This window comes from Corythoichthys intestinalis, chromosome 2 (genome assembly GCF_030265065.1).
Source record: "Corythoichthys intestinalis isolate RoL2023-P3 chromosome 2, ASM3026506v1, whole genome shotgun sequence".
In the NCBI taxonomy this organism is placed as follows: domain Eukaryota; kingdom Metazoa; phylum Chordata; class Actinopteri; order Syngnathiformes; family Syngnathidae; genus Corythoichthys; species Corythoichthys intestinalis.
This window is the reverse complement of record NC_080396.1, coordinates 64,040,512-64,061,890: the sequence shown is the minus strand read 5'-3', so window position 1 is coordinate 64,061,890 and position 21,379 is coordinate 64,040,512. Positions and strand designations below refer to the sequence as shown.

The 21,379-nt window shown below is 38.9% G+C and overlaps 2 protein-coding genes across 4 annotated transcripts in view; one reads left to right on the top strand and one right to left on the bottom strand.

Moving 5' to 3' along the window:
- Positions 1-13,921, top strand: part of brpf3b (bromodomain and PHD finger containing, 3b) — a 33,878-nt gene extending 19,957 nt beyond the window's left edge. The window contains exons 9-13 of one of the 2 annotated variants that reach the window (XM_057860260.1): positions 9,526-9,607; positions 9,679-9,767; positions 9,845-9,939; positions 10,004-10,158; positions 12,994-13,921. In XM_057860260.1, coding sequence (XP_057716243.1) covers positions 9,526-9,607; positions 9,679-9,767; positions 9,845-9,939; positions 10,004-10,158; positions 12,994-13,177 — 605 coding nt within the window. In that variant the 3' untranslated portion in view covers positions 13,178-13,921. The remainder of the gene's footprint in view (positions 1-9,525; positions 9,608-9,678; positions 9,768-9,844; positions 9,940-10,003; positions 10,159-12,993) is intronic. The other variant, XM_057860255.1, reaches the window with a different exon arrangement.
- Positions 13,922-18,467: 4,546 nt separating this feature from the next.
- nr1h5 (nuclear receptor subfamily 1, group H, member 5) overlaps positions 18,468-21,379 on the bottom strand; it is a 28,905-nt gene continuing 25,993 nt past the window's right edge. For both annotated transcript variants that reach the window (XM_057830306.1, XM_057830305.1), the window contains exon 10: positions 18,468-20,937. In XM_057830306.1, the coding sequence (XP_057686289.1) occupies positions 20,735-20,937 (203 nt within the window). In that variant the 3' untranslated portion in view covers positions 18,468-20,734. The remainder of the gene's footprint in view (positions 20,938-21,379) is intronic.

The window sequence follows — 21,379 nt, the reverse complement described above, 5'->3', positions numbered from 1 at the left end:
TTTTTCGTGAATCATGAGGCAACACAAGCGGTCAGACATTAAACAACTTTTATTTGCTCTTGTGTCACTCCTGGTTGAAGTCAAATGAAAATACTTTTAGATTTATATTTTTTTTAAAAACAAAAAACACATCACAGCATTTAATTGGTGCTTTGAATGAGACCAGGGCTTTCTCTTTTTACAAACAGTAGCAGCCTTTCACACAGTGCAACATCTGAACTCCTGTGCAAAATCAGTAATAACAGTCACTGTGTTTTAGTCACAACAACCCATCGATAAAAATATTCAAGTAAATATTAAAGAAAGCGACAAAGAAAATATTGTAGTGCAGCAACATCTTTATTGCAATATCAATCCAGGGATCAGTTCAGTTGCAAACAAAACATCCAACTAAATTGCAATGTAGAACAAAAGTAAAATGTTGGCCTAGCCCACTATATATGTGCAATCAACTTAGAAATGCAATCAGTAACTACCACATAACAATAAAAAATAATGAATTAAAATGAAGTGCAGCAGCATTTTAGCAGCCATAACAATCTGTTTCAACATGAGGAAATATATTTTTTTTTTTGCAATTGAGAGAGCAGAGAGATAGTAGAGGTTAGATGGGGCCTAAAAAATCCAGCCCGACCGACACGGCCCGCTGGTATTGAAGCCCGACCCGGCTTGGAATGACGCGAAAAAAAATAAAAAAACGCAGCAGCAGCAATTTATTTTCATTTCCTCCAGATGGCAAAAAAAACGCATGTTTCTTAATGTTTAAATAGTCTACATATTTTTGTGATCATTATAGAAGCATTTGCACAATGAAATAACGCTGGGAAAGTTTAATATTAAAAAAAAAACATGCGATTTTGCAGACACACAGAGAAGATTCAAAAGGATCACATTTGTGTTGCCTTTGTGTGCATAAAAAAGTGTCTTTCGTAACGAATTCTCAGTTGGCAGAAAAAAAACGCATGTTTTCTTAATGTTTAAATAGTCTACATATTTATGTGATCATTAGAAAATCATTTACACAACGAAATAACGCTGGGAAAGTTTAATATATTTAAAAAAAAAAGAGTTTGCAGACACACAGAGGAGAGGATTCAAAAGGATCACATTTGTGTTGCCTTTGTGTGCATAAAAAAGTGTCTTTCGTAACGAATTCTCAGTTGGCAGAAAAAAAAAAACGCAAGTTTTCTTAATGTTTAAATAGTCTACATATTTATGTGATCATTATAAAATCATTTACACAACGAAATAACGCTGGGAAAGTTTAATATATATAATAAAATAAAAAAAAACGAGTTTTCAGACACACAGAGGAGAGGATTCAAAAGGATCACATTTGTGTTGCCTTTGTGTGCATAAATAAAAGTGTCTTTCGTAACGAATCGCAAGCGCCACAGCGGAGGAGGAGAAGAAAAAGCGGGCGGCGCCACTGCTTCATGTGAGTGCACAAGCAAATGCACAATACAGAGAGCCTGCTCTCGGTTTTATCCCTTTTTTTTTTTTTTTTTTTTTTTTTTAAATAATTTATTAGTCCGGCGCGGGCCGACCCGACCCGACCCGAACGCAAATGCTTAACATTTTGGGCCCGAACCCGAACTCGGGCACAAGATCTAACCTCTAAGAGATAGGACATAACATAGCAATGGCTGAAGCGGAGAAAGAGGGAGCAAGAAAGATTCTTGATGCACCTAAGACATTGAAAGCTGACATCTGGAGACATTTTGGCTTCTATGAGGTTGGTGGGAAACTTGACCAGAGTTATGCAGTGTGTAAAAAATGAAACATGACAATAATAATACAAATGGGGAAACCAAATCCACTGCATCACCGGAATTGCGCAGGGAAGGTTTTTAAATGTACTTATATATTTTAAAATGCGCTGAATCGATTCGGCTTGTTGCCCGCATCGAATCGAATCGTCCATGCCCCGCATCGGGATGCATCGCCGCATCGATTATTGTTGACACCACTAGTAAACGCTACTGAAGGTGTGTAGACTGAAATGTTCAACAACTGATTTGTTAGTAGGGGTGCAGGATATCCATTTTTTGAAACCGATATCGATAACTTCCTGCTCCTCAAAGCTGATACCTATATCGATAACCGATAATTTTTTTTTTTTTTTTTTTTTTTTTTTATGTATAACCTGAGTTTTTGAAAACCTGGAGGTTTACAAAAAAAAAAAAAAAAAATTAACTAGTGGTGGATTCAACATAGATTTGCCTTTGATCTCACCAGATTTTTCATAATGACATGAACAAAACAGTGCGTTTCACTTCTGCACTGTCTGACAGCCAGCTAAAAATGAATGCACTTCCATAAACCACAAGGCTTGGTCTTTTCTTGCTTTTATGGGAAGACACTCGTCTTAATAATGTAAAAGTACAACAGAAAAATACACATATTCAATACTCAATATACAACAAACTGCACAATACACTTATATACACAACTATTATATGTATAGCATAGCACACTAGCTTGAGCTACTAAAGCATTGGCTGACTTCTATAACACAACAACTTATTAAGTTCTGTACATTTGACCCTTCACCACAGAAGTAAACATATGGTGCACATTCATATGTTATAGTACACATGAAATACTTACATATTTCCGAGGCGGAAACGTAACAGAAAGCATTCACGATTGTCAATGTGACACCACTAGACACCGCAATGTGTAAGTGAATGAGCTTGTAATGTGAACAAAACTACTGACAAAAAAATAGATGCAACGAATTATTCTGACCAGCAGGTGGGAGCAATGCCCCGCAAATGGTCAACTGGTTTCCTATACTAGTGTGTAAAGTCACTGTAAACTGTAAAGCCAGCACAATACATATTATCGGTCCTATTAATAATGTTATTGGATTTATCGGGATGACGTCATAATTTCTATTATCGGACCAATAATTATCGTGCACCAGTATTTGTTAGCAAACATACAATGTCTGACTGGTCAGCTGGAATAGACTCCAACACCCTGTAACCCTAACTAGGATAAGCAAGCAGCGTCGGAAATGGATGGATGGATATATGTTATTTCCACATAAGAAATAAAGGGTGCGTCACATACCTCTCTGTATTGTACAGAAATAATTACAGGCTGACTGCCTGTCAAGTCGTCACACAAATAGTTGTTGTTCTTGTGGAAACTAACTTTGAAGTCCTACTTCTCCATTTTTCGTGAACCGATCATCTTGAAACTTTGTATCAATGTACCATGGGCTAGTATCCATTGATCCTCAGTGCTCTATTTATGTATATACGTGTATATATATGTGTGTGTGTGTGTATTTTTTGTTATTATTATCAGGGCTGATTAATTTCAGACTAAATGGTGCCTGGGTTGCCTGTAGGCTACGAGTTTTGGGCTCGACACGCAGGAGCCGATGAACGTTGGCGAAAGGCGAAAGTCATCGCCATTGAGCTGAAACCCAAAGCAAGGCATGTGATGCGACTGCACCAGCAAGCGACAACAACACACAGCGCTCTGCCTGCGCATCATCCTTTGTCCCTGATTGGCTATGAATTTGAAAAGAATTTTTACATTTCCAATGTCTTTTCTGATTAAAACCATGCAAAGGTAGATGGTTTTATGGGAATTAACTGAGATAAAGCTATTAACCTTGCTTTATTAAAATAAAAAAGCAAAAAAGACACGGCCATATTCCCCATCTTGAAAACTAAGGAGATCAATTGAGGATACCATCATCAGATGATGAAACTGAAAGAGGATCCTGATAAAACGTTTTTTTTCTTTGAAATTTATTGATATTCCTGTAATCTTGCAGAGAATTATCATACAAAATCTGCTAAAATAATGCTCTCCTTCATACTGAAAAAATTTGGAATGTGGACATGAAAGTAGGTAGAGCAGGGCGGTAAACCGAAAATTTACCGTCACCGAAATTCTTAACGATGACCGACCTAATTTTGACCATGTCGGTAAATTCGGTAAATTAATAAAACAAGAAAATATAGTCTTTTCATCCCGCTTTGATTCTGTGTTGTTCGTCTATGTTCATTCCCCTTTAAGAAAGCAGTGAATGTGCTTACGTAGGGAGTCACGTGATCATCAGGAAGCCAATCAAACAAAAGCTCGGTAAGCTAACGCTAGCAGCTAACGCTACAAGCAAAACGTGATGGAGTGTGGCTTAAGGGAGGTTCACCAAACTTTCAACCGACATTTAGTAGACTCTTGGTGGCATCCAGACGGGCTTTCACCCGCTGTCCTCCTTTGTTCTCACGATTTCCGGAGATGGTGCTTTCAGTGCTTTCTACTGGTAGCCAGGCTAACGCTAGCTAGCGGCTAACGCTACAAATGAACGTTATGGAGTCGGATAGCGGCTCTAACCTTGTCGAAACGGCTGAACTTAATGAGTGGATTGGGCACGGACTGCATCTAGCAATTACTATGTGGCGTTATTTTGTATCTGTCTGTGTGTGATTCCTCTGATAGCTTTTGTGATGGTAAAGCATTCAGCATAAAGTACAATCCAACGGCAAAACTTATAATGACCGAGAAATGGCCCCAGCTATTTTTATTGTGCGTGCATTTATTAAAAAATGCACTGGGGGGAAAAAAAAACCTTAAACCATAAAGTAAACACTTGTATTTAATAATTATGTCACAGCAGCCATTAACAATAAGTTGTCTTTTTGAAGTGTACTGTTCAAGCTGCAAGTCATTTGTGTTACAATTACATGTTTGCACAGGCATATTGATTTTGACAATGTACATTGTTCAAGTCATACACGCTGTTCTAAATGTTCATACTTGAATTCTTATTGCTTACAATACATTTTTATAAACTTAATGTTTAGACTGCATGTACAATTGTTAAATACAGTATATCAAATTGAATGCTGGTAAATAAATCAACAAGAAATAGTTAATCTGTATTTCATGCATTGATTCAGATTTTCAAATTATATAACAGTCTGCTTGGGCGAATTTATCGTCATTTATCGTTATCGAGATAAATCTGCTCAATTTATCATGATACATGTTTAAGGCCATATCGCCCAGCCCTAATAGTAGGGCTGGCCAGTGTCCTCGCAGATGATTTGTCAGTCAACAAAACCGTTGGTTGTAGATCTAGGGGACAACAACAGAACTATTTCCTATTTTCATATATCGACTCGCAGCTCCACATGTATACATGAACGAGCGCAAAATTTCACATGCTCTAACGTCGTGTGTCGCTGGGCCACAAGTTGGTATGTGATTTTCGCCTCGTCGCTCTTGTACCATAATAAATGAATTGAACGAGAGCGACGTTGCCTGTGTTGTGTTGAGCCCATTAACCAGTAGAGGGCATGCACACACAGCCTTCAGCCTGTAGTGTGATGGAGCATACTAGTGTTTGTTTTTAATAACACTGTGATAGAAGTTAACTAAATGTAACGATATTTTCGGACATGGGGCATTTTAATTCATGTAAATAGGAAACAATTGCCACGTTTACATGGAGCCAAATATTCCAATTACAATCGGAATATTTGTTCAAACCGAATGAATGTGTTCCATATAAACACCTCATTCGGAATGAACAGGCCCAAACCGAATGGAATTTCATTTCGATTCACAGGGGTGGAATATTCCTTTTCCCAAACCGATTAGAAGTAAAATTATATCATGTAAACAGGGAAGCGGAATGGTGTCTGGTTGCGTTCTTTCTGCACATGCTCCGTACTGACATGGTGACGTCACTTGGTGACGTAAGTAACGTCACTTGCAACATGGCTTCCAAGCACAGCGCACCTAATTGGAGTCCGGCGGGAAGATTGTATTTAATTCAAACGTTAAAAGAATTGAATATAATTGCTCGCTTAGATGGGCGTAAAACGAGGAACAGTGAACTATTTAAAAACGTTCACGAGAGGTTACACGAAGCCGGAATAGACCGGAGCGTTGACCAGATTAGAAACCGGTGGAAAACCGGCTACTACAAGGCAAAAGAGCAAAACAGCAGAAGCGGATACGACCCCACAAACACAACAAGTGGGTTAAAGTTAAAACAGCAGCACTCCGACGATCGATCTCCATATTTTGCAACGTGACGCTTTGTTTTGATTAATCTGCGCATGTCAGACGGCAGTTGTCAAACGTCCTTTCGGAATAAAGGCAGTCACATGTAAACGCTGGATCGGAATAGATGAAGTGACATGTAAACAGCTGATCTGAAATTTCCATTCGGAATGATTTGAATCGGTATGAATAAAAGTCAGCATGTAAACGTGGCTAATATGTCTGAGAAATGTTGAAGTGATGGTACAGGATCGTTTTTGCACTTCACATACATACACACTTACACAAAACGGTTGTCACATGAAATTTTCTATCTGCTGATGCAAATAATGTCTTCTGGCTATGACATTTGACCCGGAGTTGGCATAATATTCGATTCTGAGTCTTAAAACAGGGGTCTCCAAGTCCGTTCCTCGAGAGCCCCTATCCAGCTTGTTTTCCATGTCTCCCTCCTCCAACACACCTGAATCTCCTGCAGAGCTCACTGACGAGCTAATCATTTGATTCAGGTGTGTTAAAGGAGAGAGACATGGGAAGCAAGTTGGATAGGGACTCTCGAGGACCGGACTTGGGGAACCCTGTCTTAAAAAGTCTTTAAAGGGAAGTTTAGAATTTTTGACATTAGGCATAGCTTTCTTGTAGGAGACGGTTTAATTAGTCTGTGGAGTTGGTTTCAACAATCCCATGTAAATTCTGACACAGGCTAGCTTTGCCACTCCAGAGCCCTGCAATGAACAAATCAATAACAAACGGCACGGAATTTGTTGAAAACAACTCCACCGATTAATTAAACCCCCCATCTGAACTTACCCTTTAAAATCCGCTTGTTGAAATCTGTAGGAACACTGTGTGGGCCATGATTCTATATAATTTGTTTGTTTCGCTTTATGAAACGACCTGAGATTTTTCAGATAATAACTTCCGTGGTATAAAAAAGTATCTGAATCTTTTGGAATTTCTCAAATTTCTGCATAAAATCACCATCAAATGTGATCACCATCAAATGTGATCTCATCTTTGTCAAAATCACACACATGAAAAAACTAACTAAAACTAGCCAAACATTTATAGGTTTTTATATTTTAATGAAGATAGCATGCAAACAATTACAGAAGGGGGAAAAATAAGTGAACCCTCTGCCTAAGGAGACTTAAAGAGCAATTGAACTTGCCAACAACAATTTAAGTCACCCTGATGAGTGGTTTAAAGCTGCCCTGCCAACTATAAAACACACACCTGGTAAGAATTGTCTTGATGAGAAGCATTGTCTGATGGGCATCATGGCTCAGTCAAAAGAGCTGTCTGAAAACCTGTGATCAAGGATTGTTGATTTGTATAGAGCTGGGAAAGGATACAAAACCATCTCTAAAAGTCAGGATGTTCATAAATTGACAGTCAGAGACGTTTGGCTACAAATGGAGAGAGTTTGTCACTGTTGCTTCTAGAGGTGTGCGAAATTTCCGATTCTTAGATTATTCGCGATTTGGCCGTGGAAGATTCGAGAACGATTCACAAACATACAAATATCGATTATTGAAATATGTCAAGTAAAGCGGAAGTAAAACACACTCAGCGCACCGCGCGGTCTTCGGGACGCAATGAGGAACGGAGCGAGAGTAGCTAAACATCATGCTTGTCATTACCCGGCTCCTCGGGTAATGCCAATGCTCAACTCACGGCTCTAGCTCAACTCTAGCGAGATTAAAAAAAAAAACAACAACAACATACCTGGCTGCTGCCGACAGCTGCTACAAAGTACGTCCACATAATGTTAAGGTAGATATCATATTTGTATAGGACTAGATGCAAAATGGACTCGGTGGCTTTAGCAGCACATGTACTGAAAGCTGGATGCGGGCGTTAGTAAACTGCTGCCATCTTAAAGCAGTAGACTTCCCTGCAAGGCTGTTGTAGCCAACCTTCTAGGCGAACCTAATTAACTTTTTTATCTAAAATACTCCTAAATCGGTAAAATATTGACTTGAATCTATCTTTAAAATAGTTTTAAAACTTTCACATGTCGAAAGTAGACAAAACGGAAATTATGGACTAACGGGAGCAATTTTAACAACTTTAACGGTTGATTCACAGCAATAAATTAATTGAATGTAGTTTAAAGCTTCTGATACAGAATGGGGATTTGTGTATATTATTTATTGTTTTTAACTGTTAACTTGATACTGAAATAGTCGTTTATTTAAGTCTGCAAGGCTTATTTTGTTTAATTTTTTTTTTTTTTTTTTTTACAGTTTTTGTAACTAATGTACAAAAAATTAAAAGCAGCTAATAGCCGGGGGGGGGGGGGGGGGGGGGGTCATCAATAATCGATTTATAATCGAATCGTAGCCTCTGAATCGTAATCGAATCGTTAGGTAAGATTCCCACCTCTAGTTGCTTCTCTCCCACGGAGTGGCCGTCCACTAAAGATGACGCAAAGACTTCAGCACAGAATACTCAAAGAGGTAAAAAAGAACCCTAGTCTGCTAAAGACTTAAAGAAATCACTGGCACATTCCTATATGTCTGTGCACACATCAAATATATGTAAAACTTATGGCCAAGAATGGTGTTCATGAGGACTCCATGGAAGAAGCTACTGCTGTCTCAAAAAAAGTGTTGCTCGTTTAATGTTCACAAAAGGGCACTTGAACAGTCCACTGAAGTTTTGGCAAAATATTTTGTGGACTGATGAAACCAAAGTTGAATTGTTTAGAAGTTACATACAGCGTCATGTGAAGGTAAAATGGAACAGCTCACCAACATCAACACCTCATCCCCACCGTGAAGCATGGAAGAGGGAGCATCATGATTTGGGGCTGTTTTGCAGGAATAGCCGAGGCCATCTGTCAGACAGTTGAAGCTAAAAGGAGGATGGATGCTGTAACAAGACAATGGTCCAAAACACAGAAGTAAATCAACTTCAGAATAGTTTCAGAAGAACAAAATACACATTCTGAAAGTGGCCAAGTCAATGTCCAGACTTGAACCCCATTGAGATGCTGTGACGTGACCTAAAGACAGTGGTTCATGCAGACATCCCAGGAATCTGACTGAACTACAGCAGTTTTGTAGAAAATAATGGGCCAAGATTAGCCCTGATCGATGTGCCAGACTGATCTGCAGCTACAGGAAGCATCTGGTTGAAGTTATTGCTGCCAAAGGGGGAGGGGGCACAAAATATTCAATGTGATGGTTCACTTACTTATTTTTCCCCCTTTTGTCATTGTTTGCATACTATCTTCATTAAAATATGAAAACCTATAAATGTTTGGGTGGTTTTTGTTAAAGCAGACACTGTTTTTTCACAAAGATGAGATCACATTTGATGGTGACTTATGCAGCAATGTGAGGAATTCCAAAAGGTTCGGATACTTTTTCATACCACTGTATAAGAATTGCATCTGAACATTAGCTATGATTTGACTAGCAATCTTGTAAGCGCTCACAGCGGAAGTGAATGTGTTTTGACGTTACTCTCCTCTGCTCTTAGGGCTGACCAATGGCTTCGATAAGCACAAAGACGACGGGTCCGACTCAGAATACAGCTCCTGTCCCATTCTTCTTAAAGAAATGTAAAAACATTTTGCGTCATGCTTATAAATTATGCTTGACGTAACTGTTAGACTAACATGTTGTTTTATAGGTCTTCACCGCCCAAACGGAGCCTTGGCAAACCTGCTCTCTCCAAAGTTCCCTTTTTGGATATAGTTAATGGAGATGCTGACTACACTGGTATGTAATCTTTTCTTTCATCTCATGTTCTCTACCTTTCTGCACAATAAATGTATATGCATTATAAATAATCCTAGGCAATGGCAGCCAAACATCTGAGGATGAGACCGAGCTGGAGTCACTGGACCTAGTTTGGGCCAAGTGTCGAGGATATCCTTCCTATCCCGCCCTGGTAATGCATCCGCGAATATTTTGGAGGCCTCTCATCAGTTTGGCTGACTCCGAATTTGTTCCAGATCATCGACCCTGAGATGCCACGAGAGGGTCTGCTGCTTAACGGAGTGCCCATCCCTGTCCCCCCCAAGGATGTCCTCAGACTGGGGGAGCAGAGGCAGGAGGAGAGCAACCAGAGGCTCTATCTGGTGCTCTTCTTCGACAACAAGCGGACGTGGTGAGACGCACATGTTTTAAAGGGGGGTCTTGCATGCTGTTTAGAGCTTTTAATCATGTTATATGGTTTTTCCCTTGTGGTACCTATGTCCGCCTCTTTCCCCGAGCTCCTCCTTTGCTCTTACGTGTACTGCATCCACCTTCCCGCCCCTGTGCCCAGTGTCCCACTCATGACCAAATTGCATGTAATGGTAAAGCTTAGGCCGGGAAGGGGGGGGGGGTTGAACTATTGATAATCTAGCAAAAATATTTCTAAGAACTGCAAAACTGTAGCAGCACAAACGATTTTTTTTACAGCACAAACTACCACAAATGTAGCAAAACGAACGGCACCACTGCCTGTCCATTTTGCAGTAAACGGGGGCCTGCAAGTGACGTAATTATTCAAAATGAATATCTCAATACCTATAAAACAATAGCAGCATGAACAAAAATTCTTCCAGCACAAACGTAGCACAAACGAATGGCACCACTTCGGGTCGATTTTGCAGTATGAGGGGTTGCGTTGCATAATCACAACAAATTAACTCATTTGCTCCCAAAAACTTATAAATACCTTCTATTTTTAATTGTTTCAGTGTCCCAAAAACATATTTATACGTTTTTTTTTTTTTCACAAGAGACATCTCTAGGTTCTGATGCAAGTTCGTTCCAAAGCACAACGCTCAAAATCCATTTTAAAGCAATAAAACTGGCCACTGGAGGGCAGTAGCGCATTTGGTAAGAACTCATATCGGACCATTAAAGGAAATGAATGAAGAGAAATAGTCAGGAAACGGAAGTTGAAAAAAGTAAGCGTGGGAAATATGTGGAGAACGATGTAAAACACAAGGCATATGCCCCACACAAGTTCCCTAGGTGAATTCTATTATGAGGTAGTGGTCACTACAAAAGAAAGATTCAAAAAAATCTATCTTGATGAGACAAGCCGCGGCCACAACAGCGTCATCTCTCAGTTTAATAGTTATGTGTAAATAAATTGTAACTTTGCCATCAAAAGCTCTATTTGTCTTGTTATTTATGTTATTTTGTTGAAGGAAAACATTATTCAGATGTTTGGGATGTCACAAAAGCAAAAAATTGCTGTGTTAAAGTCAAAGTTATGTTTGAAATGTATGCTTTTACAAAAAGCTCAATTTCTTTGTTTTTTCATCAGAAATTGGAAAATTGCTCAAACTAAGCTATTTTCTAATGATATCTAAAGAATGGAAAAAAGATATGAACTTAACTTTTTTTTTCCTGCTGAAAGAAGAGAGTCTAACCTTTCTTTTGGTGGGTTCCATGTTTATATAGCAATAGAACAGAATTTTCTCTGGGCCTTGCAAAATCAGTCAAAATCCAGTAAAACGGCCGGGAGCGAAGCGGGTTGCTCCAGTGAAAATGGCTGGGAGTGAATGAGTTAAAAGCAGATTATCGATAAAACTGTTGCAGCACACACAAACATTTTAAAGCACACAAACGATTGACGCAATTTTTAATCAAAATTGGAGGCCGGTTGACCTCAGATTTACCTATAAAATAATTGTAAATATCAAAGCACACACAAAACATTTTACAGCACAAACGATTGACATCATTTTTATGTAAATTTGCGTCTGATGGGGGGCCTACTTCACAGAGGTGAGAAAGAGAGGAGGAGGTTCTTAAAGACTCCAATTTCCAGACATTTGAGATTGCCATGATGTAAAAGACAAGCTCGTATTAAGTCGTGTATGAACAACTGATATATATGGCGGAAAACACTCAGGTGACTTGAAGTTCCAGTCTGAGACCACCCAATTTGGCCAACTTTCAAAATTGTCCGATATGCATGTGTGATACATCATTGGAAAGCCTAAAATCTCAATTTTCTGGGGGTAGAAATTTTTTGAATAGGAGGGCATTCAAAAACAAAAAAATAAAATAAAATAATTTAAACAGCGAAACCCCAACTGCAGGTGAGAGCATGAAAGAGCAAAATTAAAGACGCTATGACTTTAACGAGATATTATTGCGTAATTACCTTGTTTCGATCCAAATACTCTATGCAGCATGTATCACTGAGTGTCAAGACACAGGTGTGAATGGCCACAGCTGGATTTTGGGGGGATTTTATGGGTGAAACATGGTAATATAACAAGGGTCGCGATGCAGAAATCGCAGACATCAAGCAATGGTCGAGATTTTTTTTTTCATATATTTACCCCCTTAAACGTTTTTTTTTCCTCAATTTTTCTATGTTTGGATTGATTATTTATCATCTAACATATCGGAGAAAATGCGACAGTAACAAAAAAAAAATACAATTAAGCAATAGTTATGAGGTAGATACCTGTGACCTATTTACAGACACCATTTTTTCATTGTGACGTAATGTGTTTAAAAAGTTTAAAATATGCTTGTGAATAATTTTTAAAGTCGTTTTCTTTTTTTTTTTTTTTTAACAAAATATTTGACAGCAATTAATGATTTAAGCTAAAAATGACAGACATTTTGAATAATAAATATTACCTTCATTTTATGGCGGGGTTGAAACAAAAGCGGTTGCGTGACATCTGTAAACAGGGGTTTCCAGGGTAAAACGGAGAAATTAAAAATAGTACGGGGGCTTAATGCGCCATGAATCTTCCATGGCAGCATATAGACATATTGTCCTATCAAACACAACAGTTCTTTTGCCTTAAAATACAGCAGTTTCTTTTAAAGAGGAGTGCAACAGCAGAAACTGCTTTTTCAGTCTTGTCTGTGTTTTCCGCCATACGTATATATTATACCATAGGCCTGAAAAATAAGTGATATCGCACCTTTAAGGCGCCATGTTTGCCCTCCGCTCACCCACACGTCCTTGTTCCCGCAGGCAATGGCTCACACGTGACAAGGTGACCCCCTTAGGAGTGGACAGCACCGCTGACAAGCTGCGCATCATGGAGGGTCGCAAGCCCAGCCTCCGCAAGTCGGTGCAGGTGGCGTACGACCGCGCCATGATCCACCAAAGCAGAGTGAGCCACAATCGAGGCTTCGTCACCTCCAACTTCCTGTAGACTGCTTGCCGGAGTTGAGTTTTAGCGGGCCGCTTGCACTGTATAGCATGCTAATCAGTCGTGACGTGTCATAGTGTGCCACAATGAACTTGAAAACAATATTTATACCAAGTGCAGAGGACCTATGAATGGATCACTGCCATCTTTTATACAATAGCTTTTTAAATATTTTATGAAATACGCTTGTACAGTTCTAAAGTAAACTTTGTGTGCATTCTGTTTGTAAAATGATGTCACTGCGGTTGCTCTATTCAATCAAACCGCAAGGGACAACGGGGAGCTTTCTGAAAGCCTCATTCCTGAGTATGCGTGCGTGCGTCAATGAAGACAATGAATGAGCCACTGTTCTTAATTATGAATTTTTTTTTTTTTTTTATGAGAGAATTATTTATTTATAGAAGATACAGGTATAGAAATAAAATTATATTGGTAAAAGCAAGAGTTGTATTTAAATCAAATTTTGAGGTCTATAAGAAAACACACAACTTTTAGCATGTAAATTTACATATTTGATTTGTTCTTTAAACAAGATACTCATACCAACCTGAATATTTATTATTAGTATTATGAAATGTAAAACCCCACACCTTCATAAGCTTGTGCATATTTTCACTACCCACTGAATACTTTGTTTGAATCCATCGTTTCTCATTTGAGGAAACAAATGCTCTATTAAAACTTTTTGGGAATATGGAACTGTGTGGATTGTAATCTTTTTGAATGCGAGGTGATTTCAGTAATTGTATGTGAACACTGAATTGGAAGATTTAGAAAAAAAAACTAGTTGGTAAGTGCTTCAAAGGAGATGGGGTGACTAGATCGTTGCTCAAGGGCCACATATGATTTTGACACATTGTCCATTATGCAGATTCTTAAAAAAGGTTCAAATGTTTCATTGGTTCAACAATATTTTAAATCTACATATAATCAACTGTTTAAGAAATGTAATGTGTAAAATGTGTTCTTGTTAAATATTTTCCATTATTTTTTTTCAAGTTATTTTAGTGGTAATATATGCTTTCAATTCAATTCAATTCCTTTCTTGTCGTTACAAGCCAAGCAAACAACGAAATTGGAAAGCTACTCTGTGGTACGATAAAACACCCACAAGACACAGGACAGTAAAATAACATACAACTTAAACATACTACTAAAGGTAAATTTCCAAACGATGCGTTTAATGCCAGTGAAATCACTGTTATATGGCATTAAACGTCTAATGTTTTTTTTTAATGGTTGTGCACTAAATACTGGTTGGGGACTAATATATGCTTTATGGTAGGGTTACCAAATGTCCTCTTTTACCCGGACATGTCCACTTTTCACATCCAGTCCGGGGTGTCCGGCGGGGTTTTATAAATTCATGAAAACATCGTTTTCATATTTCACGGGACCAGTTAGCGTGTGTTGAAATTGACTGACGCTTTGCACAGAGTACTCTCCTGCCTGTGACGTGTTCCCAGAAAGCCTGCCCAGTTGTTAAAACCTTTATTACGATCAATACGTATATGATCGAATGCTCGTGTACCTAAAAGAGTAATTAAGACGAAAATACTTTTATTCTACTTTGGATAGAAATTTGCGTATGCGTGCGCAGTCGCAGACTGGCTTTATCATGGTGTCGACTCTCAATTCTCATTCACAAACAAACCTTTGCCACAACAGGAGCTCACATGCTATCAGTATATAGACTTGCTAAACTTACTTTTCGGCATCCGTTGACTTCTGTCGGAGCTTTGTACTGGTGTAATCTTTAAAACCCCGTTTGGTGTCGAATCGTTGCGCAGCCGATAATTGTAAACTTTTATAGCAGTGTTTGATTTTGCCTCGGCTACTAATGGACTCACCAACGTCACAGAATGACGTGTCGCTGTATCTGGCCGCCATATTGTCCGTCTCTGTTTAGCCCTATTCTCAATGGTTTCAATTAGTTGTTCAGTTTATAGAGCAATTCGTGGAAGGCCCAGTGCTTTGACGCTGTAAACTCATTGGATGCGTTGCATAAAAGGCGTTATGTGGAAAAGCTTCAGTCTATCCATTCGCCAGGTCCATATTTGATGCCTAAATCGATATTTTTTGACCCGCTGTCTTCGCCGTCTCTGCCTGACATCTGCTACCCTGATATCTACAACTATCTTGTCCACACAAAATCAGCCTATTCTCACGAAAGTTTGAAAATCTTTAAGAGCAGCACTCTAAGCAACATTACCCTGTGTGATTTCTAAAATGGCGACAATCAAACGAAAAAAAAAAAGTTGACTGCGATGGCCGACGCTTCAAGGATAGGTAGATATTGGACTATTTCTTCAATAAAACACGCAACAACTGTGTCTGCCTCATTTGCAAAGAGACAGTCGCTGTTTTCAAAGAGTTCGATGTGACGCGATAATAACAAGATACGCTGACATGTACGACAACATTACAGGGAAGATACGCAGCAAGAAATTATAGCAACTTGAAGCTAGTTTAATTTCAAAGCAGCAGTATTTCGCAAGAGCCCGAGTGTCAAAAGAGAACGCCACAAAGACGAGACTGTTGAAATTATGAATTTAAAAAAATGATAATGCAAATGTGACACACAGAAGGGCTTGCTAACATTAGATAGATCTCTATGGTAGATTAAGACTAATTTCTCATCATCTGCGCTTAGCCAAATTCTTGTATATAGTCAAATCTTCTCAAAATATGAATTCACATAACAATGCTATTTAGGATTTTTTTTATGCTGTTGCAGGCACTTTAAGTGCATAAATTATCATATTAAGGAATCATGTGCAGATTGTGTATATGGAGTGAATAGAGTAATATGACCATATACAGTGCCTTGCAAAAGTATTCGGCCCCCTTGAATCTTGCAACCTTTCGCCACATTTCAGGCTTCAAACATAAAGATATAAAATTTTAATTTTTTGTCAAGAATCAACAACAAGTGGAACACAATCGTGAAGTGGAACAAAATTTATTGGATAATTTAAACTTTTTTAACAAATAAAAAACTGAAAAGTGGGGGGTGCAATATTATTCGGCCCCCTTGCGTTAATACTTTGTAGCGCCACCTTTTGCTCCAATTACAGCTGCAAGTCGCTTGGGGTGTGTTTCTATCAGTTTTGCACATCGAGAGACTGACATTCTTGCCCATTCTTCCTTGCAAAACAGCTCGAGCTCAGTGAGGTTGGATGGAGAGTGTTTGTGAACAGCAGTCTTCAGCTCTTTCCACAGATTCTCGATTGGATTCAGGTCTGGACTTTGACTTGGCCATTCTAACACCTGGATACGTTTATTTTTGAACCATTCCATTGTAGATTTGGCTTTATGTTTTGGATCATTGTCCTGTTGGAAGATAAATCTCCGTCCCAGTCTCAGGTCTTGTGCAGATACTAACAGGTTTTCTTCCAGAATGTTCCTGTATTTGGCTGCATCCATCTTCCCGTCAATTTTAACCATCTTCCCTGTCCCTGCTGAAGAAAAGCAGGCCCAAACCATGATGCTGCCACCACCATGTTTGACAGTGGGGATGGTGTGTTCAGGGTGATGAGCTGTGTTGCTTTTACGCCAAACATATCGTTTTGCATTGTGGCCAAAAAGTTCAATTTTGGTTTCATCTGACCAGAGCACCTTCTTCCACATGTTTGGTGTGTCTCCCAGGTGGCTTGTGGCAAACTTTAAACGAGACTTTTTATGGATATCTTTGAGAAATGGCTTTCTTCTTGCCACTCTTTCATAAAGGCCAGATTTGTGCAGTGTACAACTGATTGTTGTCCTATGGACAGACTCTCCCACCTCAGCTGTAGATCTCTGCAGTTCATCCAGAGTGATCATGGGCCTCTTGGCTGCATCTCTGATCAGTTTTCTCCTTGTTTGAGAAGAAAGTTTGGAAGGACGGCCAGGTCTTGGTAGATTTGCAGTGGACTGATGCTCCTTCCATTTCAATATGATGGCTTGCACAGTGCTCCTTGAGATGTTTAAAGCTTGGGAAATCTTTTTGTATCCAAATCCGGCTTTAAACTTCTCCACAACAGTATCTCGGACCTGCCTGGTGTGTTCCCTGGTTTTCATAATGCTCTCTGCACTTTAAACAGAACCCTGAGACTATCACAGAGCAGGTGCATTTATACGGAGACTTGATTACACACAGGTGGATTCTATTTATCATCATCGGTCATTTACGACAAAATTGGATCATTCAGAGATCCTCACTGGACTTCTGGAGTGAGTTTGCTGCACTGAAAGTAAAGGGGCCAAATAATATTGCACGCCCCACTTTTCAGTTTTTTATTTGTTAAAAAAGTTTAAATTATCCAATAAATGTTGTTCCACTTCACGATTGTGTCCCACTTGTTGTTGATTCTTGACAAAAAAATTAAATTTCATATCTTTATGTTTGAAGCCTGAAATGTGGCGAAAGGTTGCAAGATTCAAGGGGGCCGAATACTTTTGCAAGGCACTGTAATTAGGCACATTCTGTAGATTACGCTATGTAGATTTAAAACTCCAAGTTTTTTTTTTTTTTCAGGTTTTTACCAGTGAAATTTATACTTGGGCACTGCAGATCAATATTGGGGCATGTGCCCCAGTGAAATATGTCTTGTAGCACCCATGCTTGGCAGCGTTATTAAACAGCTGCCATCTTAAAGCAGTAGACCTCTTAGGTAGGCTCTGATGTAGCGAACCTAAGATGAGTAACTTTTTATCTGAAATACAAATGCAAAATCTTGACTTGAATCGATCGATCTTTAAATGCTGAAACAGTTTTAACAGTTTCACATGTCAAAAGTAGATAAAAGGGAAATAAATTAATATTACAACAACGGGAGCAATTCAACAACTTTACATGTTGATCATTCACAAAATTAAATGACTTCGAAACATAGCTAAGGTTACAATCTAGTTATGTTTAGGCACGCTTCTGTGTCTGCAATACCTCCGTTTAGTTAAATTTAGGGTAAAGAATTGGACTAGGGCCTATTGACACAAAAACCCATTGAACTTCACATAGTAAACAAATTCTTCGTGCAACCGGACCAACAGCAGGCATGGTTTGTAGTGGCTGTTGCTTGGCTCTGGGCTGCAGTCAGATCCTTCTTGCCGGAAGCATAGAGCAGGGAGTACTACCATACGCGAGTTAGAGTGCATATACACACGAAGAAGGACGTATGCATCCTAATGCATCAACACGACGAGTAGACGGACAATATGGCGCGGAGGCGTGGTTGTGACGTCATGTGAGTAGGGTCTATAGTCTATAGACCCACCGGAGGCCTGGTTGTGACGTCTCACATGACGTCACAACCACGCCTCCGCGCCATATTGTCCGTCTACTCGTCGTTTTGACGCATTACCGCTACGTAAATTCCTCCTATTATGGCGTGTTTTTCTGCTCGTTAACATTAATAATCAAAATGGTGAAGGCGTGTGTGGCGGTTGGTTGCAATAACAGAGAAGACAGACGGAGAGACTTGAAGTTCTACCGTATTCCGAGAGACCCGGAGAGGAGAGCGAGATGGACTGCTGCAATTCGACGAGAAAACTGGGCTCCAAACGATTACCACGGATTATGTAGTAGTCATTTTATATTTGGTAAGATGCATTTAATATATATTTAGAGGGTTTTGGGCTGACAACCACAATTAAGATCATTGCGAGGCTAATCGCCGACAACATACAGTTTCAAATTTTTTACACAAAAGATTTTGTGTAGACAAGATAGTTGTACATATCAGGGTAGCAGATGTCAGGCAGAGACGGCGAAGACAGCGGGTCGAAAAATATCGATTTAGGCATCAAATATGGATCTGGCGAATGGATAGACTGAAGCTTTTCCACATAACGCCTTTTATGCAATGCATCCAATGAGTTTACAGCGTCTGAAAGCACCGGGGCGTCCATGAATTGCTCTATAAACTGAACGACTAATTGAAACCATTGAGAATAGGGCTAAACAGAGACGGACAATATGGTGGCCGGATACAGCGACACGTCATTCTGTGACGTTGGTGAGTAGGGTCTATAGGGTAGCTGTCAATGAGCTAAGCTGCGCTAGGCATCATGGGAAATGTAGTTTTAAACTACGCTCTGAAACATGCTGGTTGATTAGTTTGTCAGTTTATTTCAGTTACTGTTTGCGCGCAATCTAGAAAGTTGAATCAGAATAATAATTGAATGGGAATAACAATTTGTCAACGACAATTGTCATGATAGTAGTTTATGAAAATGTTTAGTCGGGACATAGCCCTACTGTGTGTGTGTATTGACTGGACTACATTTCCATGGGTGTGCATTATATTATTATTTTTTTTATCATTACTTAATGCAATGTTTTTTTTTGTTTTTTTTATGCGTTTTTATTTATTGTTCGATTATTTTTTAGGAATAATAAAGCCTTTTGAGTAACCTGAGAATTTTAATTTGTTTCTTTGGTTATATACTATATGGGTATTTTTTTATATAAATAAAACTGAAATTTTCTATTCAGACACATGGTTTGCACACAAACATAAACATATTAAAGTGATATCTTTGAGTAAGATTCAAGTATCTCGAGCTCAGGCCGAGTGTCCTCTTTTTTGGAAATCAAAATATGGTCACCCTACTTTACGGTACGCTGTCTGACACCTCATCATAGGTCAGTGACTTGAGTTTTCGCATTTATGCTATTTTCCTGGTTATTCGCGGTTGTAGAGGTGAGCGGGAATATGCAGAGATTGTGAAGAGAAATTTTAATCAAAATTGGATGGAAGATGGTTTATATAAGAGGTGTTTGGCCCCTGGGGAAAATTACAACAGTGCCCGCACTGCCCAGTGCAAAGTCTTGCAAAAGACTTTTTCATTAGGGACATGTGGGTCAAAGCCGTCAAGTCGCAAATGAAAGATGAAAAAGACTTGCAGTCTGTGGCAGCTGTGAAAGTTTACAGTGAAAGAATTATTTTTTTCTTAATCAGAAATTGTTGCGACATCATGTTTTGGTCTTAAATAATATCTCTATGGTTTTCAAATGTTCTATTCAATTTGACTGTTAATATGGTGCAACAACCATGTTACACCATATGTAATACTGTATTCCATTACTGACAACTCTTTGTCACCTCTGGGTTATTACAGTTTGAAAACCAGTATGTGTTCAATACATCTATGATTTTTTTGTTAAATTTATAGTCATTTCTTTAATCGTTTAGAATTAGTTTGATTCCAATTACTTTGAACAGTTTTGGTTGTTGATGTAAAATTGTTTATTTCAATAATGTTAATGTTTGTCATTTACAATAAACCGATCTAAAGATTTAATGACATGAATAATATAAATAAAAAAAAATAAATACATTTCAGCTAACCACTGAAACTACTAAATTAATTCCAACAGGACTTGGCAATGCAAATGCTCAGAAGTCCAGACTAAATAATTGAGTAGGCCTGCATACTGTACTTTATCCACTCATGCTCTGGTAGAATGAATCGGTTGAAATAATTGATTAGGAGCGCTGCACAAAAAATTTAACTGCAGGTTAAACAATTTCCTGTTCTACAGCACACAAAATGTAAATAAGACCCCGAGATGTTCCATTAGGCTCCATAGTTGTGTTGGATTAGGAGATGGTAATTGTGACGAAGCGTCCGAATCTCCGTCAGCCGTCCCAAAAGACGACCAAACCTCTGAGGCCTGCCACCCACCGTTCCAGCCCGAATCCCGCACATGCGGGACAGCAGGTCCAGAATCAGCTCTTGCATTTTTTCCACATAGCTGGAGGCCAGCAGCGATGCACTGTCTACATGAAAGACACCGCAGAGCACACAATTCAACTGTAAGCAGCGGATTCAAACAGACTTGGATCTCAATTGCACTGCCGTATTGTTTAGGTTAAGTCTTTTGATCACTGTTCTGACTAGCTCGGCTTTTTGAATACTGAATCACGAATAACTCACTGTAGCCTACTACTGAAGTACAGGTTGTCCCTGGGTTACAACTACCCGACTTACGTGATTTCGACTTTACGACGCTGGAGTCTCGTACGCTTCTAAAACAGCTTGAAATTGTGATAAGCACACATACAAAGTTGATAGAGGTTATATCCCAAAGACAGGCAATTAATTCATACAAATTGATTGTATTTATTTTTATCATATAAAGAAATAGCAATGAATAGCATCGATACAGTTCAAATACTACAAATCATATAAACACAATATTAGACAAAACTCTTGAGTGAC